At 45.3% G+C, this 19,425-nt stretch overlaps 1 protein-coding gene across 2 annotated transcripts in view; it reads left to right on the top strand.

The window, feature by feature from the left end:
* The window catches only part of GPR107 (G protein-coupled receptor 107), a 111,320-nt gene that overhangs the window by 18,973 nt on the left and 72,922 nt on the right, over positions 1 to 19,425 (top strand). For both annotated transcript variants that reach the window (XM_073555910.1, XM_073555911.1), the window contains exons 6-11: positions 13,491 to 13,678; positions 14,313 to 14,354; positions 14,449 to 14,550; positions 15,904 to 16,037; positions 16,494 to 16,569; positions 16,667 to 16,740. In XM_073555910.1, the coding sequence (XP_073412011.1) occupies positions 13,491 to 13,678; positions 14,313 to 14,354; positions 14,449 to 14,550; positions 15,904 to 16,037; positions 16,494 to 16,569; positions 16,667 to 16,740 (616 nt within the window). The remainder of the gene's footprint in view (positions 1 to 13,490; positions 13,679 to 14,312; positions 14,355 to 14,448; positions 14,551 to 15,903; positions 16,038 to 16,493; positions 16,570 to 16,666; positions 16,741 to 19,425) is intronic.

Raw genomic sequence — 19,425 nt, 5'->3', positions numbered from 1 at the left:
AGGAGAAGGTGTCTGACCACCAACTGTCCTTATGACGATCATTGTCTTTATCGTATTGATCTCTGAGTCTTTGAATATCTTCTAACTTTAACTTCTACCAATAATAAAATGGAAAATGCAAAAAACCAAAACATTATGCCCCCTTCATTTGCTATTGGCTTGTTGGGTGATGAGGAGAACTTGATAGGGACCGTCATACAAGGGTTCTAGTCCGTGCTTCCTGACATGCTTTTTCACGACTACCAAATCACCAGGCTTCAGGTTATGACAGGTGTCGGTTTCTGCTGAATCTGGAAAAGAAGAAGAAACTAGAGCATGGGTGTTAGCAAGATTTTTACTAAGCTGAATAACATATTGAACAGCACGGTCAGTTTCTTCTGATAACTACTGAGGCTGGAAATTCGCAACTGGGGGCCTAGCACCAAACAATATCTCATATGGGGACAAGCCATGTTTTGCAAAATAGGGGTAGTACGAATGTGGTATAGTACAATGGGTAGGAGCTCTGCCCATGGAGCCGTAGTATCATGCATCATTTTGGTCAATTGTCCCTTCAGTGTGCCGTTCAGCCTCTCAACTTCCCCACTGGATTGTAGGGTGGTACGGAGTATGGAGGGCTACAGTGGATCCAAGTATTGTCAGAACTTTTTGGTACACATGAGAAGAAAAGGCCGGACCTTGATCACTTTCAACAACTTCTGGAACTCCATATGTGCATATAACTTGCATCACCAGTTTCTTCGCTGTGGTCTTTGCAGTCATGTTGGTAACGGAATGCTTCCGGCCAACTGGAGAACCGGTGCCCAGTCGAATCTTTGCACCAGTGCGAGGGCCTGATTCTTTCCTCGATATGTAGGGCCATGTGGCAATATCAGGGTACATCCACTTAGGGAGACACACGAGTTGGTCCTTTTTTTTCCAGAGACCATTATCCATACGTGCCCCATCAGTCTTCCATTGCTTCACCTCTTCCTTTGGAGACATTCTCTGCGTTGTCATTAAGCGGTCTCGCAGGGTCCGACAGAAAACTTCAGTCTGTTGTAGATCATCAGGTTCTTGTAGGGTCAGTGCTTCTTGTAACTGTTTACGCTGAGAGCGTGTGGTCACCATAGTTGGTATGGTTGGTTCAACAGGTAAAAGAGTGACGGCTTTTGCTTGCATATCCGCAAATGCATTGCCAACAGTCTGTGGACTGTTCCTAGGACCGTGCGCCTTAACTTTGATAATAGCCACCTGAGTAGGTAATTTGATTGAGTCCATGAGGGTTTTAACAGCTTCAGCATTTTTCACTGGTGTTCCGGCAGTAGTAATAAACCCTCGATTGGCCCATAGAGCCCCAAAATCGTGAGCAATACCAAATACATAACCTGAGACCATGTGTATATATTAGCCCGTCTGTTCTTGGCCAAAGTACATGCAGTAGACAGAGCCTGGAGTTCTGCTTCTTGTGCTGACTGTGAGGGCGGGAGCGCAGCTGCGTGCACTACAGTGTGCTCTGTGGTAACAGCGTATCCCGTGTGGAATCTACCAAACTCATCAGCATATCTTGAACCATCCGTGTATAACACCAGATCAGGATTTGGGAGTGAATTCTCACTGACATTTGGTGGAGTAGCTGTTTCTTCTATCAGAAATTGGGAACAATCATATTGGAGGTAATCCTCATCACTGCCATCTTTCCTTATAGTTCATTATACCGTCTTTCAAGGCATTGTAAAGGGGTTGCATATTGCGGGATGTATCCGGTATCCACTGACAAAGATAAGTGCATAGTCCAAAAAAACGCTGGAGTTCAGTTTCATCTTTTGGGAAAGGAAGGGAGCTGACAGCTATTTTTCTTTCTTCTGCGAGGTGTCTGACACCCTGAAAGAGACAGTGACCCAAGAATATCATTTGACCAAGGCAGAACTGAAGTCCCGAGGCCGAAACCCGAAAGTTCAGTGCTGCCAGATACTTAAGGAGGCTAACAATGGCAACAATGGCAAAAGACACCTCATATTTTTTTATGCAAACTAGTTGGGACTGTTTTGGGCCCCTTGTGGCATCTGTGGGAAAGGCATGCAAAATACAGATTTCCTCCCTGTCTTCATCTACATAGGGATTATATAACGTAAGAGCCATCTGACCATCATCTTGGAATTGTATTCTGGAGCGGAACTGTGATAATAAATCTGCCCCTAGTAAATTTACTGGACATGTGGGAGAGATTACAAACTGAGTAGTAACCTCAGGGAAGGGTCCCACAGGGATGGGGTTTATAAAAGTATACTAATTGGGTCTACCATCTACTCCGATTAAAACAGCGGCCTGTATGACAATCTCTCTGAAAGTGTCCGAATCGGGCACAGCGCCAGCATTACAGACGAGAATTGTCAGGGAGGGCTGGGGTTTGCTGTGTGTGAACGAGCTGCGGTGGGGGTGATGTGGGTGGGGAAGCTGGGATTGGAGGGAGAACTGGAGCAGCTGCAGTTGCTAGCTTGCTTTTTTTTTCTTTTTTTTTTTCCCCTGCTGATACAGAGCTGGTTAAAGTCTTCTGAAAACTTTTTTTTCTGGATCTGGAAGGGGGTGTATAGGCATAACAGGGATTGAGGCTGGCGGCGGTGGCTGATAATAGATACCGTGAGCGTTTAACAAAGAAAAGGTGGGGGCTGCGACTCTCGGTCTCCTTGTACAATTGTCATCTAGCAGGGAGACCTCTTCTTTCAAATCATCACTTTTAACTATTTATCTGCCTGACACATCAGTCTCGATATCCGTTTCTTCTTTAATCACTTCCTCAATTCTCACACCACAGTCATTTTCTTGAACCACATTACATCCAGTCCTTGCCATAATAATAGACAATTTTTCCTTCTTCAACATAGCAGTAACAGAAACAATCAGAATTCACTTCCTCTGTTCTTCCTAACACCTTCGTCACACAATTCGTGTGCCAAGCCACAAAATTCTTGTTTTCCTTCCACGGATTCTCTCATTTAGAGCTAAATATCCTTACTTCAGTTGTGCACAGATCTGGAGCATCTGTATCAGTCTCTTCCACAGGGTCAACCCCCTCTGGGAAGCCCAACATTCAACGCGGTACTCAGTGAAAGGAGGAGGGCGTCTCAGACTATCCCTCCGGACACCTCTGGTTATATATATCTATCTATGTATACCTGAGTCACGTATCCTACCCGGGCTTCGATCACATCACCACGCCTGACTCTAACAGTGAATTCAGGATTTCAGGATATTTTGACTATAAAGAGAGTCACAATCACTGGTCAATCCGGGGTGTCCGTCCCTTATGAAGTACGGTTCGAGCACTGGGCCCCCAACGGGACTGCACCTCTATATGATTCCACCCACGAATCACCCCACCATCAAGGACAAACCTCAGATCCTCTTTGCAGCAACAAGCACAGGAAAACCACACCAACGGTCAGTCTGAACAGTATAACTGCCAACTTACCGTGGTTGTCGTGGGGGATGATCAGTCCCAATTTTCCCACACCTGTGTACGCTCCAAGGGTCCTTTGTCTTGTTGTCCTCCGGGGGCAGAGGCGTCCCTGTTCAGGGGCCCCACGTTGGGCTGCCAGCTGTCGGGGGAGCTGGGATTGGTAGGGTTAATTAACCCTTCACGGTTGAGCCAGTGATGTCCAAATTTTTCCACAGAGTGTTGCTAGCAACTCAAATGACCACACGAAGACGGGGATCTCTGTACGGGAGGATCGAGACAGATCACTAGTCCCCTTTATTTTAGTCACTTCTTTTATAATCTTTTGCTTAATTATGCAAAGTTCTCAACTACCAATAGCATCATTTCACTTTATAAGCCAATAATATTGCAAGAAAACCGGAAACTACATACAGTCATGGCCAAAAGTATTGACACCCCTGCAATTCTGTCAGATAATACTCAGTTTCTTCCTGAAAATGATTGCAAACACAAATTCTTTGGTATTATTATCTTCATTTAATTTGTCTTAAATGAAAAAACACAAAAAGAATTGTCCTAAAGCCAAATTGGATATAATTCCACACCAAACATAAAAAAGAGGGTGGACAAAAGTATTGGCACTGTGCGAAAAATCATGTGATGCTTCTCTAATTTGTGTAATTAACAGCACCTGTAACTTACCTGTGGCACCTAACAGGTGTTGGCAATAACTAAATCACACTTGCAGCCAGTTGACATGGATTAAAGTTGACTCAACCTCTGTCCTGTGTCCTTGTGTGTACCACATTGAGCATGGAGAAAAGAAAGAAAACCAAAGAACTGTCTGAGGACTTGAGAAACCAAATTGTGAGGAAGCATGAGCAATCTCAAGGCTACAAGTCCATCTCCAAAGACCTGAATGTTCCTGTGTCTACCGTGCGCAGTGTCATCAAGAAGTTTAAAGCCCCTGGCACTGTGGCTAACCTCCCTAGATGTGGACGGAAAAGAAAAATTGACAAGAGATTTCAACGCAAGATTGTGCGGATGTTGGATAAAGAACCTCCACTAACATCCAAACAAGTTCAAGCTGCCCTGCAGTCCGAGGGTACAACAGTGTCAACCCGTACTATCCGTCGGCATCTGAATGAAAAGGGACTGTATGGTAGGAGACCCAGGAAGACTCCACTTCTTACCCCGAGACATAAAAAAGCCAGGCTGGAGTTTGCCAAAACTTACCTGAAAAAGCCTAAAACATTTTGGAAGAATGTTCTTTGGTCAGATGAGACAAAAGTAGAGCTTTTAGGGCAAAAGCATCAACATAGAGTTTACAGGAGAAAAAAGAGGCATTCAAAGAAAAGTACACGGTCCCTACAGTCAAACATGGCGGAGGTTCCCTGATGTTTTGGGGTTGCTTTGCTGCCTCTGGCACTGGACTGCTTGACCGTGTGCATGGCATTATGAAGTCAGAAGACTACCAACAAATTTTGCAGCATAATTTAGGGCCCAGTGTGAGAAAGCTGGGTCTACCTCAGAGGTCATGGGTCTTCCAGCAGGACAATAACCCAAAACACACTTCAAAAAGCACTAGAAAATGGTTTGAGAGAAAGCACTGGAGACTTCTAAGGTGGCCAGCAATGAGTCCAGACCTGAATCCCATAGAACACCTGTGGAGAGATCTAAAAATGGCACTTTGGAGAAGGCACCCTTCAAATATCAGGGACCTGGAGTAGTTTGCCAAAGAAGAATGGTCTAAAATTCCAGCAGAGCATTGTAAGAAACTCATTGATGGTTACCGGAAGCGGTTGGTGGCAGTTATTTTGGCTAAAGGTTGTGCAACAAAGTATTAGGCTGAGGGTGCCAATACTTTTGTCCGGCCCATTTTTGGAGTTTTGTGTGAAATGATCAATGTTTTGTTTTTTGCTTCATTCTCTTTTGTGTTTTTTCATTTAAGACAAATTAAATGAAGTTAATAATACCAAAGAATTTGTTTGCAATCATTTTCAGGAAGAAACTGAATATTATCTGACAGAATTTCAGGGGTGTCAATACTTTTGGCCATGACTGTATATGTTCGTATCCAAATAGAAAATAGTATAATGGCATATTCTTCAGAGTTCTACACCCCCGCCTCCCTTATCTAGCACCTGATGCCAGCCCATCCCAATTGCAAAAATTTATCTTACAGCAACAAAAATGGAGAAACGAAACCTTCAGAGAATGGATAAAACGAAACTTCAGCTTTGATTTTAGTTTTAACCCTTCACACGTTTCTGAGGGCTCCTCAGTCAGATACCCCTCCGACCATCAAATTGACTATCTGACCCGCTCAGATTTTTTTGATGCTTCAGGAGCGGCGTTTTTTTCCATCTTTCGCGGCGACTTGGGTCTCTAAGGCAATGGCCGCTTGGGAAGAAGTCTTAATTATCATAGAATCGTAGAGTTGGAAGGGACCTCCTGGGCCATCTGATCCAACCCCCTGCTCAAAGCAGGATTCGCTAAATCATCCCAGTCAGATGTCTGTCCAGCCTCTGTTTGAATACTTCCATTGAAGGAGAACTCACCATTTCTCGTGGCAGCCTGTTCCACTCATTGATCACTCTAACTGTCAAAAAGTTTCTAATATCTAATCTGTGTCTCCTCCCATTCAGTTTCATCCCATTGCTTCTAGTCTTTCCTTGTGCAGATGAGAATAAAGATGATCCTTCTACAATGTGACAGCCCTTTAGATATTTGTAGACAGCTATTAAGTCTCCTCTCAGTCTTCTCTTTTGCAAACTAAACATTCCCAAATCCTGCAACCTTTCCTCATAAGACAGGGTTTGCAGACCGGTCACTATTCTGGTCGCTCTTTTCTGAACTTGCTCCAGTTTGTTGATGTCTTTTTTAAAATGTGGTGCCCAAAACTGGACACAATATTCCAAATGAGGTCTGACCAAAGAGGAGTAGAGGGAAATAATGACTTCACGTGATCTAGACTGTATTCTTCTGTTAATACATCCTAGAATTGCATTTGCCTTTTTTGCTGCTGCATCACACTGTTGACTCATATTCAGTCTGTGATCTATTAGCATACCCAAGTCTTTTTCACATGTGCTGTTGCTTAGCCCTATTCCTCCCATTCTGTATATGCTTTTTTCATTTTTATTGCCCAGATGTAGTACTTTGCATTTTTCCCTGTTAAAAACCATTCTGTTAGTTGCTGCCCACTGCTCCTGTTTATTTATCTTTTTGAATCCTCGCTCTCTCTTCTCTAGTATTAGCTATCCCTCCTAGCTTTGTGTCATCAGCAAATTTAATCAGTTTACCCTCAATTCCTTCATCTAAATCGTTGATAAATATGTTGAACAATACAGGGCCCAGGACAGAGCCCTGTGGTACCCCACTTGAGACATTCTTCCAACTGGATGTGCAGCCATTTACGACCACTCTTTGGGTCCGATCACTAAGCCAGTTATGAATCCTCCTTACAGTTGTCTTGTCCATTCCATACTTAGTCATTTTTTCAATAAGGATTGTGTGAGATACTTTGTCAAATGCTTTGCTGAAGTCAGGCTATACTATACAGCATTTCCTTGATCCACCCAATGAGTGATTCCGTCATAGAAGGAAATCAAGTTAGTCTGACATGACTTATTAGTTACAAACCCATGCTGACTCTGTTTAATCACTTCATTCTTATCCAGGTACTTACGTACATGTTGTTTAATAATTTGTTCAAAGATCTTTCCTGGTATAGAAATCAGACTCACCGGCCTATAGTTGCCTGGGTCCACCTTCTTCCCCTTTTTGAAGATAGGAACAACATTTGCTCTTCTCCAGTCTTCTGGGACTTCTGTTCTCCAAGAATTTTCAAAGATTATGGAGAGGGGTTCAAAAATTTCTTCTGCTATCTCCTTCAGTACTCTGGGGAGTAATTCATCTGGACCTGGAGACTTGAATTCATTTAGGTTAGCTAAGTGTTTCCTCACTATCTTTCTGTTTATAGATATCCTAGATTCTTCTATTCCCTTAATAGGACAGTGAAGAACAGTTGATGTTACATTTCCTTTCTGAGAGAAAACAGATGCAAAATAGGAATTTAAAAGTTCAGCCTTCTCAACATCCTGTCTTACCATTTCATCATTTTCATCCTGTAAAAATCCTATAGCATCTTTGACTTTTCTTTTACTTTTGACATATCCCTAAAATCCTTTATTATTGCTCTCAACATCTCTTGCATGCCTCAATTCATTGTCAGCTTTAGATAATCTGATTTATGCCCTGCAGGTTCTGCAGACAGCAATATATTCTTCTTTAGATATGCCTCCCTCTTTCCATTTTATAAACATTTTTTCTTCCTTTTTAGCATGTGCTTAAGTTCTGTGTTCATCCATCCTGGTTTCCTTAAATGCTTCCTATTCTTCCCTCTTTTCGGAATTGTTAACAATTGTGCTTTGAGAATTTCATTTTTCAAGATTTCCCATCCTTCCTGGACATTTTTGTCTTTAAGGATATCCAGCCATTGGATCCCTCCAATTCTCTTTCTGAATCCCTTAAAATCTGCCTTTCTGAAATCTAACATTGACGTCTGAGTCTTCACAGGTCTTCCTCCTCTAGTTATCCAAAATTCTAAAATAGCATGGTCGCTACCTCCTAGGGTCCCAGCCACTTTTACCTCCTCAACCATTTCCTCCCTGTTTATAAGGATTAGATCCAAGGTAGCAGTTCCCCTTGTTTTCTCCCCTACCTTTTGGAAGATAAAGTTGTCAGCAAGCGAGGATAAGAATTTCCTTGACCTGTTAATTTTGCCTGAGAGATTCCCAACAAATGTCTGGATAGTTGAAATCTCCCATGACAACTATGTCATATTTTTTGGAGAACTTGGCCATTTGATGCATAAAGAGGTCATCCATATCTTCAACTTGCGCAGGCGGCCTGTAGTAAATACCTACAATGGTGTCCTTTCCATTGTTCTGTCCTTGTATTCTTACCCAAACAGTTTCCACAGAACTCCCAGTCTCTGAAGCTTCAATCTCTGTGCAGATATACGCGTTTCTAACATACAATGCGACACCTCCTCCTCGTTAATCAAGTCTGTTTCTTGCAAATAAGTTGTATCCTTCTAGTCTTGTATTCTAATCATGTGTATTGTCCCACCAAGTTTCAGTGATTCCAATGACGACATATTTATTTTCCTGTGTTAGTATTTCCAATTCTCCTTGTTTGTTGCCCATGCTTTGTGCATTAGTATAGAAACATTTTAGTTTGTGATTGGTTTCTCTTTCTCAAATATTTTTATTAATTAGATTCTTTTGTCTTTGTTCTTCCTTTCCACTTGTAATAGCAGAGTTCTCAATAGCATTTGTCAGGTGTATGGCTTTTTCTGGTCTTTTGCTTCCCTTCCCATGTTGTTCTAGTTTAAAGCTTTCCTTACAAGTGTAGCTAGGTGACTTCCAAATACATGTTTTCCAGTCTTCGTAGGTGCAGCCCATCTCTAGCAAGTAGTCCATCTAGGGTAGCAATCTTCCTCTGGGGACAACCAGCATCACCAGGCAGATAATTCACCCAGGGGACCTTGTAGTGGACCCTTCTTTTAGATGCCGCAATTGCACTGCTCAAACTGCCGCTAATGCGATCTCCATTAGAAGAGCCCTATGGCTCCGCGACTGGCGGGCGGATGCCACATCTAAAAGATTGTTGACTTCTCTGCCCTATCAAACTGGTCGCCTTTTTGGAGAGAATCTGGACCAGCTCATTTCTGATACTACTGGGGGAAAGAGTAAATTCATTCCCCAACAAAAGGCTGTTCGGCCGTTTCGCAACCATCAGCCGACGCGTTTTAGATCTTTTCGCCACAATTCCGGTTGGTCTTCCTCTACCTTCTCTTCCGGATCAAGCCGGTCCCTGCACGGAGACAGAGGCTCCCAGGTTTCATACAGACCTAGCCGCTCTTGGAAGCTCAGGCCAAGGGTATCTGGATCTGGGGGAGCCAGGTCTCATAAATCTTCTACGCAATGACTTGTTGCGGTATCCAGCGGGCACCGACAAAGTAGACGGTCGTCTATTTTCCTTCAGTCACACCTGGCTCGCGGTCGTCCACGACAAGTGGAGTTAGGGAGCTGGTGTCCTCCGGATACAAGAGGGAATTTTCTAGTTCGTTGCCTTGCCCTTTGGACTCGCCACCGCCCCCAGGGTCTTTACCAAGGTCTTGGCGGCTGTCATGGCCATTCTCCACTATCGGGGAGTAGCGGTGTTACCGTATCTGGACGACCTGCTCATCAAGGGTCCATCCCTTCCAGCCTGCGAGGAATCCGTGGATATAACAGTTAATACACTTTCTCGTCTGGGGTGGAAGATAATCTTCGAAAAGTCTTTCCCAAAACCGGCTCAGAAGTTTTCCTTGTTAGGAATGATCTTGGACACTTCCCGCAGGTTGGTCATTCTCCCTCCAGAAAAGACCCAAGCCTTACAACAGGCAGCGCGGACTCTTCCCGACCAGTTTCTCACTCCATTCGTTTCAGCATGTGAATTTTTGGAAAGATGGTGGCAGCAATGGCAGCAGTCCCATTCGCACTGTTCCATCCCCGTCCCTTACGATATGCGTTGCTATTAGCTTGGGACAAGAGCCCGTTCTCCCTGGACCGTCAGTTCCTTCTGTCCCTGTGGGTCAGACAAGTCCTCAAGTGGTGGACACTGAGGTCCTCCCTGAATCAAGGGAGGTCTTTTCCTCCCAGTAAGATGGTTGGTTGTAACCACCGACGCAAGTCTTCTGGGCTTGGGTGCGGTCTTTCGTCACCACACGACACAGGGTCGTTGGTCATCTCGAGAGTCACGTCTCCCCATCAACGTTTTGGATACGAGCGATCAGATTAGCTCTACGGAGTTTCCCATCTCCTCGCAGGTCACCCCATCAGGATCCAATCCGACAACGCCACGGCTGTAGCGTATATCAACCTCCAGGGAGGTACTCGGAGCAGGATGGCCATGCACGAAGTGAGTCACGTCCTCCATTGGGCCAAGATCAACCATTCGCCCATCTCAGCAATCCACATCCCGGGCGTAGAAAATTGGGCGGCAGATTTTCTCAGTCGCCAAGGCCTTGCCTCGGGAGAGTGGTTTCTTCATCCGGAAGTCTTTCAGCAGATTTGTCATCGTTGTGGGACTCCGGATGTGGATCTCATGGCCTCAAGACTAAACAACAAGGTTCCTCTGTTCATTGCCGATCGCGCGATCCATGCGCCATCAGAGCGGACGCCCTAGTTTCTGCCATGGCACCGGGTCCGGCTCCCGTACATCTTTCCCCCTCTTCCCTTGCTTCCGAGGGTCATCACGATGATCAGAGTGGAGGGAGTACCAGTGATCCTAGTCGCGCCGGATTAGCCGCACCAAGCATGGTACGCAGAACTAATACAACTAGTCGCCGACGTCCCCTGGCAACTTCCAGATCGCATGATATCTACTCTCTCAGGGCCCGATTTAACACCAGAAATCTGGGGCCTTGTCTCTGACGGTGTGGCCATTGAATCCTGGACCATGATTAGTGCTAGGAAGCCTGTGTCCATGCGCATCTATCACCACGCCTGGAAGACTTTCTTTTCGTGGTGCAAGGATCATGATCGATCCCCTCTGGTATATTTCCTTTCCGACCATATTGGAATTCCTTCAATCCGGATTAAAGTCAGGCCTCGCACTTAGCTCTCTCAAGGGCCAAATTTCGGCCTTGTCAGTGCTATTCCAACGCAAAATTGCCACCAAAATTCAGGTCAAGGCGTTCATTCAGGGAGTCTCCTATGTGGCGCCTCCTTATTGAAGGCCATTGGAATCATGGGTCCTTAACCTGGTTCTTGGGGCCTTACAGGAGGCTCCTTTTGAACCGCTGCAGGACATGCCACTGACCGGTCTCTCTTTGAAGGTGGTCTCTCTAGTGGCAATTACCTTATTTTTCGGACTATAAGACGCACCGGACCAATAAGACGCACCCCAATTTTCAGAAGGAAAATGGGGAAAAAGATAATGTGTCAAATGGGGGTCCGACTTACAGTCCGAATTCAGCTTACCTGGGAAGGGATCCGGCACAGGTGGAGGAGTGGTCACAGGGGTCATTCAGTGGTCCAGGCTCGTGCGGTGGCGGCAGGTTGGTTGTGCTGGAGCAGCTGGGCTGTACTGGGGCGCAGCTGGGCTCGGCCAGCTGGGCTGGGCCAGCTGTGCTGTGCTGGGGCAGCTGGGCTGGGCCAGCTGTGCTGTGCTGGGGCAGCTGGGCTGGGCCAGCTGTGCTGTGCTGGGGCAGCTGGGCTGGGCCAGCTGTGCTGTGCTGGGGCAGCTGGGCTGGGCCAGCTGTGCTGTGCTGGGGCAGCTGGGCTGGGCCAGCTGTGCTGTGCTGGGGCAGCTGGGCTGGGCCAGCTGTGCTGTGCTGGGGCAGCTGGGCTGGGCCAGCTGTGCTGTGCTGGGGCAGCTGGGCTGGGGCAGCTGGGCTGTGCTGGGGCAGCAGGGGACGAGAACTCGTTGCCGAGGTTTGAATCTCATCCCCCGAGATCTCTGGACGAGATCTGAACCTGCGAATGCGCCATGTTCCCGGCGGCCATGTTCCCGGAGGCCACCGCAACATAGCGGCGGCCAGCAAGGGATGTGCGGGGGCCTCCGGGCTTGGAGGAAATGCCGGCGGAGCCGCCGCCCCTGCACCGGAGCACAGAGAGCCGCTACCCGTGCACCGGAGCACAGCCCGCTGCCACCAGCGCACTACAGAGCCCCCGCGGCACCTGCACCAGCCTCACAGGTTAGTACATTGCGACCATAAGACGCACCCCCCCACATTTTTGGGGAAAAAAAGTGTGTCTTATGGTCCGAAAAATACGGTACGTCAATTAGACGAGTTTTGGAATTGGCGGTCCTGTCCTACCGTCCTCCGTTCCTGAATCTTCATCGGGACAAGGCAGTTCTCAGGACGTCCCCGTCCTTCCTGTCCAAAGTCGTCTCCTTGTTCCATCTCAATGAGGAAATTGTTTTGCATCCTTTTTGTCCGGCACCAATCCATCGCATTGAGAAGGCCCTCCACACCCTGAAAGTGGTTAGGGCTCTGAATCGGTACATCTCACGGACGGCTCTATTCCGCAAGTCAGATGCCCTGTTCATGCTTCCAGAGGTGGAGAAGAAGGGTCTAGCCGCTTCAAAGCAATGCTTGCCAGGTGGATTCGCTGGGCGATTCAGGAATCCTACCGTGTCAGGAGCGTGCCTGTCCCAGCAGGGATTAAGGCGCACTCTACCCGCTCAGTGGGCGCCTCGTGGGCCATTCGGCCCCAGGCCTCGGCAGAACAGGTCTGCAAGGCTGCGACTTTGTCCAGTCTGCATACTTTTGCAAGACGTTACCAAATTCATTCTCAGGCCTCTGCGTATGCAGCTCTCGGCAGACGCAGCCTGCAATCGCCAGTACCTCAGTGTTGGGGTATTAGCAGATGTATGCTCCCACCCAGGGACTGCTTTAGGACGTCCCACTGTCTCTTTGTCCTCCAATGAGGCGTAGGAGAAATAGGGATTTTTGTGTACTCACCATAAAACCCTTTTCTCTGAGCCAATCATTGGGGGACACAGCACCCACCCTGTTTAGCCTATTGGCTCACTATAGCATTCTTAGGTTTTGACATAGGTATGGTTATTGTTGACTGTTTATGCGCCTACTGCTTTTTTCACCGAACTGGATAAATCTCAGCCAGCGAGAGGGTGTATACTGCAGGGGAGGAACTAACTTTTTTCTAGTTTACTTAGTGTCCTCCTAGTGGCCAGCAGCATAACACCCACTGTCTCTGTGTCCCCCAATGATTGGCTTGGAGAAAAGGATTTTACGGTGAGTACACAAAAGTTCCTATTTTTTCACCATGGAGATAGTGAGCAAGTGTTAACCACTGTGACATGAGAGCAGGGGCTCCTTCTGTTGTTTTTGTGCTTCTGGGGACTGAGGAGGAAAAACAGTTTGGTTTTTTTTGTAAACCCCTTTAAGTGGTAACCTCCTGTTTTTTCTGAATATTGTAACGCTCATCCAGATATTGGAAGGTTCTGGAAAATCCCCCTAATCCGATTACATCAATTTCTTTTGATACAGAAGAAAAAGAACAAAAGAAAAATACGGAGGAAAAGACTAATCCCAAAACAAAGGAAGAGAGCAACCCGGGAGATCAGGGGGACACTAAGACGGACGGCAAGGCCAAAGGCAAGGTGAACTTCAAAGCCGTCTCTGAAGTGGACCCCAAGGTTGTGAAAAATGACAACAAAGAGCAGAAAAAACCCCCAGTAAGTTTCTTGTGATAGAAAACTATAGTGGCTGTGAGGATATTTCTAAATTTTGCCTTTTAAGGAATACTTGAATTTACAGGTCCAGTGCATGAAGTGGTGCTATTGAGAGATTTACATTCCCTCCTGATCCCTCACAGCCATATTGGTCTTTATGTTGGTAATTTCCTTGTCCCCCCACTTCAGTTCTGCCTGGCAGTCAGTCATTTGTCTGCCTATCCTCACATGGTGTAGTGACGCCAGACTGAATCTCTCCTTGTAAAATCTGATCTGTCAGCGGCCCAATGTGTATTTTCGTTTTGAAATGTGTCGTTCAGACCAGAATTACAATCCTGAAGGTTACATGCTATATAGTGGCTGGGTGAGACTGTTACATCATTGATACATGATCCATTTCTATAGGATTTGCTTCTTATCCACGAGGCACAGCGCTGCATGTTGAGTTATGGCCCTGTCAGGTACTGCAGCTCCTTCACATTGTCTGGAAACTGTTCTAACAATTAGAAATACAAGGCATGATGGGGCTGTAGTCAGGGGAGATGTCAGTGAGGAAGGAAGTAGTCTCTGATTTAGACTGTGTTGTATGATGGGGGTATAGGGCCATTCCCTTTACTAATGTCACCTGTCATTGCAGTGTTATCCGATGCTGGTGAAGGATGGGGTGGCCTCATTTCAGGTAAGTTATGAATGTGATGTGCGCTCACTGCTATAATTACCCGACACCAATTCAATCTCAGCATCTTCTATTCATCCGTCTCTTCCTTCCTTAGTTCTCATTTAATGTGACCAAGCCGGAGATGGAGGGGCAGTACAGCCTTTATTTCCACAGCTGCAGCAAAGACAACCGGCAGCAGAACCCCTTCAGTCTGGATGTAAGTGCACCCTCGTGTCGTCTCTGGGCCCCTGTGGTCAGACGTAAGGATGTGCCATAATCTTACATCCGGTCTTTCACCAACATGTGTTATACAGCCAGCACCTGCCGCTATCAGCAGCTCCGATTACGGCCTATTGACTACTTAGATGTTACTGTCAAGTAAACTGTTGCGATCAACCTGTAACAAGAATGTGGGGTGCCAATCGGTCTGGCCGGTTCACACCAGCATATTTCATGGTCCACATAGGGACTGCAATACCCAATTTGTCCATGTATCTCCCAAGCCGAAATTGCAGCCTCATGTATGTCCTGCAAGTTTGAGTCAGGAGACCCATTGGGCATTGGAGTCCATGTGGGAACCATGAAATACACTGGTGTGAATCCAGGCTTACTGAAGGACCCAATCAACGCTATCTTCTTGCTCCCACAAAGCCCAATAATAGGATATTGTCATTTTTGCTATATTTTGCAATGCTTGGGTATTACAGTATACAGTCCAAGAGAACAAATGATCGCAGGTTCCAGTCCCCTCAGAACTAAAATAATAAAGTCAGTAAAATGAAAATAACAAGAAATAATATAGAAATGGAAAAAGAGAGTTGATTCACCACTGTTTCCATTTTAAAAATAAGTAAAAAAAAACAAACTTTATTATGTAAAAGTCCGCTAAAATGATAACATTAATAAAGCCATAGTGCGAATGCGGTAAAGAAAGAAAAAAAAAAATAATAGAACGGTCTTGAATGTCATATTTTGCACATCTCACATCCCCAAAACATGAAATAAACAGCCCAGAATGAAGGACGGTCCCCAAAATGGTATGAATAAAGACTATATCTTACCACACTAAAACCAAGCCCTCACACAACTGTCTACACAACATTTAAAAAAATACGGCTTTCAGAAAATGAAAAAAACAAACCACTTTTTTTTTTTTTTACAAAGTTGTGATTTCTCTTTTCTTTTTTTTTTTACCATTAATATGAAAAAGAAAAAAAAAGTTAATAACGCCGTAATCGCGCTGATTGGATGAATCAAGATTGTGCCGGGTCACTTTGACCATGCAATGAACACCAAAAACCCAAAAAGATAGTAGTAATGCAATTTTAATTTTTATTTCACTGCACTTTGGAATTTATTTCCCCATTTTTCAGCACATTATATGGTAAATTGAACAGTGAACTGGTCCCGCAAAAAATAACAAGCCTTCCTACAGATGGGGAAAAAAATGGTTACAGCTCTTGCAAGAAGGAGGGGGGAAATATAAAGACAAGAACAAAAATAAAGAATGATAGTCTGCACTGGAAGGGGTTAATTGTCTTCCCGTTACTTCTGTTTGCTTGTCTTCCAGATCTCCATCACAGAGAGAAATCCTGAGAGCTTCTTGTCTGCAGATGAGATCCCTCTGCCAAAACTCTACATCTCCATGGCTCTGTTCTTCTTTATCTCCGGCCTCGTCTGGGTTCACGTCCTCCGGAAGCGCAGGTGCAGCATTGCCTCTTCCTCGCTTTGATCATCTTACAACATCTTCTGTGCTTGCGTCCATCTGACTGTGTGCCGGACACTTCTCTGATTATTTTCTGTTCACATAAACGTGTAGTGAAATGACTGACATGTCCAGTAATCCACTGAGACTTCTCAGGTTCCATCTGATTACTGCACTGTGTCATTTACCAGATATGGGACATTCAGCCGTCCGTGCACAGCAAATATGGCTGCTGCTGCATGAGGCCCACGATAATGACAGTGTAAGGAGCTGTGTATATCAGAAGAGGCACATAATGTCCAACTCCCTTAACATCGGGTCCTGCAGTCTCTGTGGTGAGGATCTGACTTCAGGGTTCGGCTTTACTTGCCCCTTGCTGTATTTGTGGGTGTTGATAAATGCACAGCGATGGCTCCAGTGTGGAAAGGTTTAATAATGCTGCCCCTCTATTCTAGAAGTGACGTATTCAAGATCCACTGGTTGATGGCCGCGCTGCCCTTCACCAAGTCGCTTTCATTGGTGTTCCACACGGTAGGTACCTGACACCCTGGTATACCAGGGCCCGGTGCTGGGCGGCTATATAGAAGAATATTAGGACACTCACTAATTCTGCTTCTTGTACCTCCAGATCGATTATCACTATATCGCAACTCAGGGCTATCCGATCGAGGGCTGGGCCGTGGTGTACTATATCACCCACCTGTAAGTAACTGGGTAGCACACATATAAGTTTCCATCACATATCTAAATAGCGGGTGATATATGTCTCCGATGGCACATGGAGATGTGATGTTTGCTCTCTACAGGTCCGCAGACCTCGCTATGGAATAAGGCAGCACATTGTGCAGGATAAAGGAATGTTGTTATACAAGAGACCGACGGTTGGGCTTAAAAGACACTATTGGCCTTTGTACTGTGAATGTGGGTCCAATCATATAGATGTACAAGCCGGGAGCTTTCTAGGCACAAGCTGCTGGGGAGGTGGTTTCTTTTAAAGGGAATGTCATCCCCCCTCCCCAAAAAAAAACAAAACAAACAAAATTAAACAATTGAAAAAATGTTAAGTATTAATGTTTATTTTTGGAAAAACAGTCACCGTTAATATATAAAGGTTTGATATTTTCCACTTTTAAACGCTAGTGGGGAGCAGCTTCTGATATTTGCCATGAAAACCTAGTGTAATGCTAGCTCATATTATGACTGTAGTAAAGTTGGGCAGAGTTTGCTCGCGTGTTTGTATGTTGTCACTTTTCTCCTCCCCTTCTGGGCATTTGCTAAAGGGTAAGTAAGGACGAAGTTTAGGCTCATAGTGCGGAGAGATAATTGACATGGAAGGTTTCACTGAGGACGGCAGGCAGCTCTGATTAGTTTGTGCTACTTGCTGGGATTAGATACAGGGCTCATTCTAGTTCATCACACATAATGGATTAGATACATGACACTGCAGGGTGTATCACTCATTATCGTATTAGGTACATGGTACTTCAGGCTCTATCACATTTGATGGTATTAGATACACACGTGGTCAAAATTGTTGGAACCACTCGTTTAAGGACAGAAAAACCCACAATGGTCACAGAAATAACTTGAATCTTACAAATGTAATAATAAATCAAAAATCTATGAAAATGAACAAATGAAAGTCAGACATTGCTTTTCAACCATGCTTCCACAAAATTAAAAAAAAATAAATAAAACTCATGAAATAGGACTGGACAGAAGTAATGGTACCCTTAACTTAAAATTTTGTTGCACAACCTTTTGAGGCAATCACTGCAATCAAACAACTCCTGTAACTGTCAAGGAGACTTCTGCTCCTCTCGACAGGTATTTTGGCCCACTCCTCAAGAGCAAACTGCTCCAGTTGTCTCGTGTTTGAAGGTTGTCTTTTACAGATGGCATGTTTCAGCTCTTTCCAAAGATGCTCAATAGGATTTAGGTCAGGGCTCATAGAAGGCCTCTTCAGAATAGTCAGATGTTTTCCTCTTAGCCATTCGTGGGTGTTTTTAGCTGTGTGTTTTGGGTCATTGCAAGACCCATGACCTGCGACTGACACCAAGCTTTCTGACACTGGGCAGCACATTTTTCTCTAGAATCCCTTGATAGTCTTGAGATTTCATTGTACCCTGCACAGATTCTAGACTCCCTGTGCCAGATGCAGCAAAGCAGCCCCAGAACATAACAGAGCCTCCTCCATGTTTCATAGTAGGGACAGTGTTCTTTTCTTGATATGCTTCATTTTTCCATCTGTGAACATACAGCTTATGTGCTTTGCCAAAAAGTTCCATTTTTGTCTCATCTGTCCATAGGACATTCTCCCAGAAGCTTTGTGGCTTGTCAACATGTAGTTTGGCAAATTCCAGTCTCGCTTTTATATGATTTTATTTCAACAATGGTGTCCTTCTTGGTCGTCTCCCATGAAGTCCACTTTGGCTCATGCAACAACAGATGGTGCGATCTGACACTGATGTTCCTTGAGCTTGAGGTTCACCTTTAATCTGTTAAGAGGTTTTTCTGGGCTCTTTTGTTACCATTCGTATTATCCATCTCTTTGATTTTTCCTCCTACAGCCACGTCCAGGGAGGTTGGCTACAGTCCCATGGAGCTTAAATTTCTGAATAATATGTGTAACTGTAGTCACAGGAACATCAAGCTGCTTGGAGATGGTCTTATAACTTTTATCTTTAACACGTTTGTCTATAATTTTCTTTCTAATCTCCTGAGACAACTTTTTCCTTCGCTTCCTCAGGTCCATGTTGAGTGTGATACACACCATGTCACCAAACAGAACAGTGAGTATCTGTAGCCCTCTGTACAGGCCCACTCACTGATTCCAAGATTGTAGACACCTGTGATGCTAATTAGTGGGCATACCTTGATTTAACATGTCCCTTTTGTCACATTATTTTCAGGGGTACCATCATTTCTGTCCAGGTCTATTTCATGACTTTTATTTTTTTTTAAATGCTGTGGAAGCATGGTTGAAAAGCAATTTCTCCTTCGCCTCATTGGGGGACACAGGTACTGTGGGTGTATGCTACTGCCGCCTGCAGGCTGACACTAAGTGAAAAAAAGAGGTTAGCGCCTCCCTCTCCCCGGTTGCGGGCGGAATCAGTTTTTGCTTAGTGTCCATTGGAGGCACACGTCTGGTCTTTTTTTCCAGACTCTGTCATTTTTTCCATGAAGATAAGACAGTGGCAACGGATCCTACTGAAAGGGTCCAATTTCCCCAAACCAACAATGGGCGAGCACGTGTGAGTGTCGCCTCCACGTATCCTTTCCCGCTACGTGGGACATGATGCCGGACTGAGCCCTGACCACCCTAAGGTAGAGAAACCCTAGGCTGTACAGAGGCCTGCGAACAGTCCGTGCGGCCCCCACTGCATC

Source organism: Dendrobates tinctorius, unplaced genomic scaffold (assembly GCF_039654945.1).
Source record: "Dendrobates tinctorius isolate UK_male_01 unplaced genomic scaffold, ASM3965494v1 ptg000231l, whole genome shotgun sequence".
Classification (NCBI taxonomy): Eukaryota; Metazoa; Chordata; class Amphibia; order Anura; family Dendrobatidae; genus Dendrobates; species Dendrobates tinctorius.
This window is presented reverse-complemented; position numbering and strand designations above follow the sequence as displayed.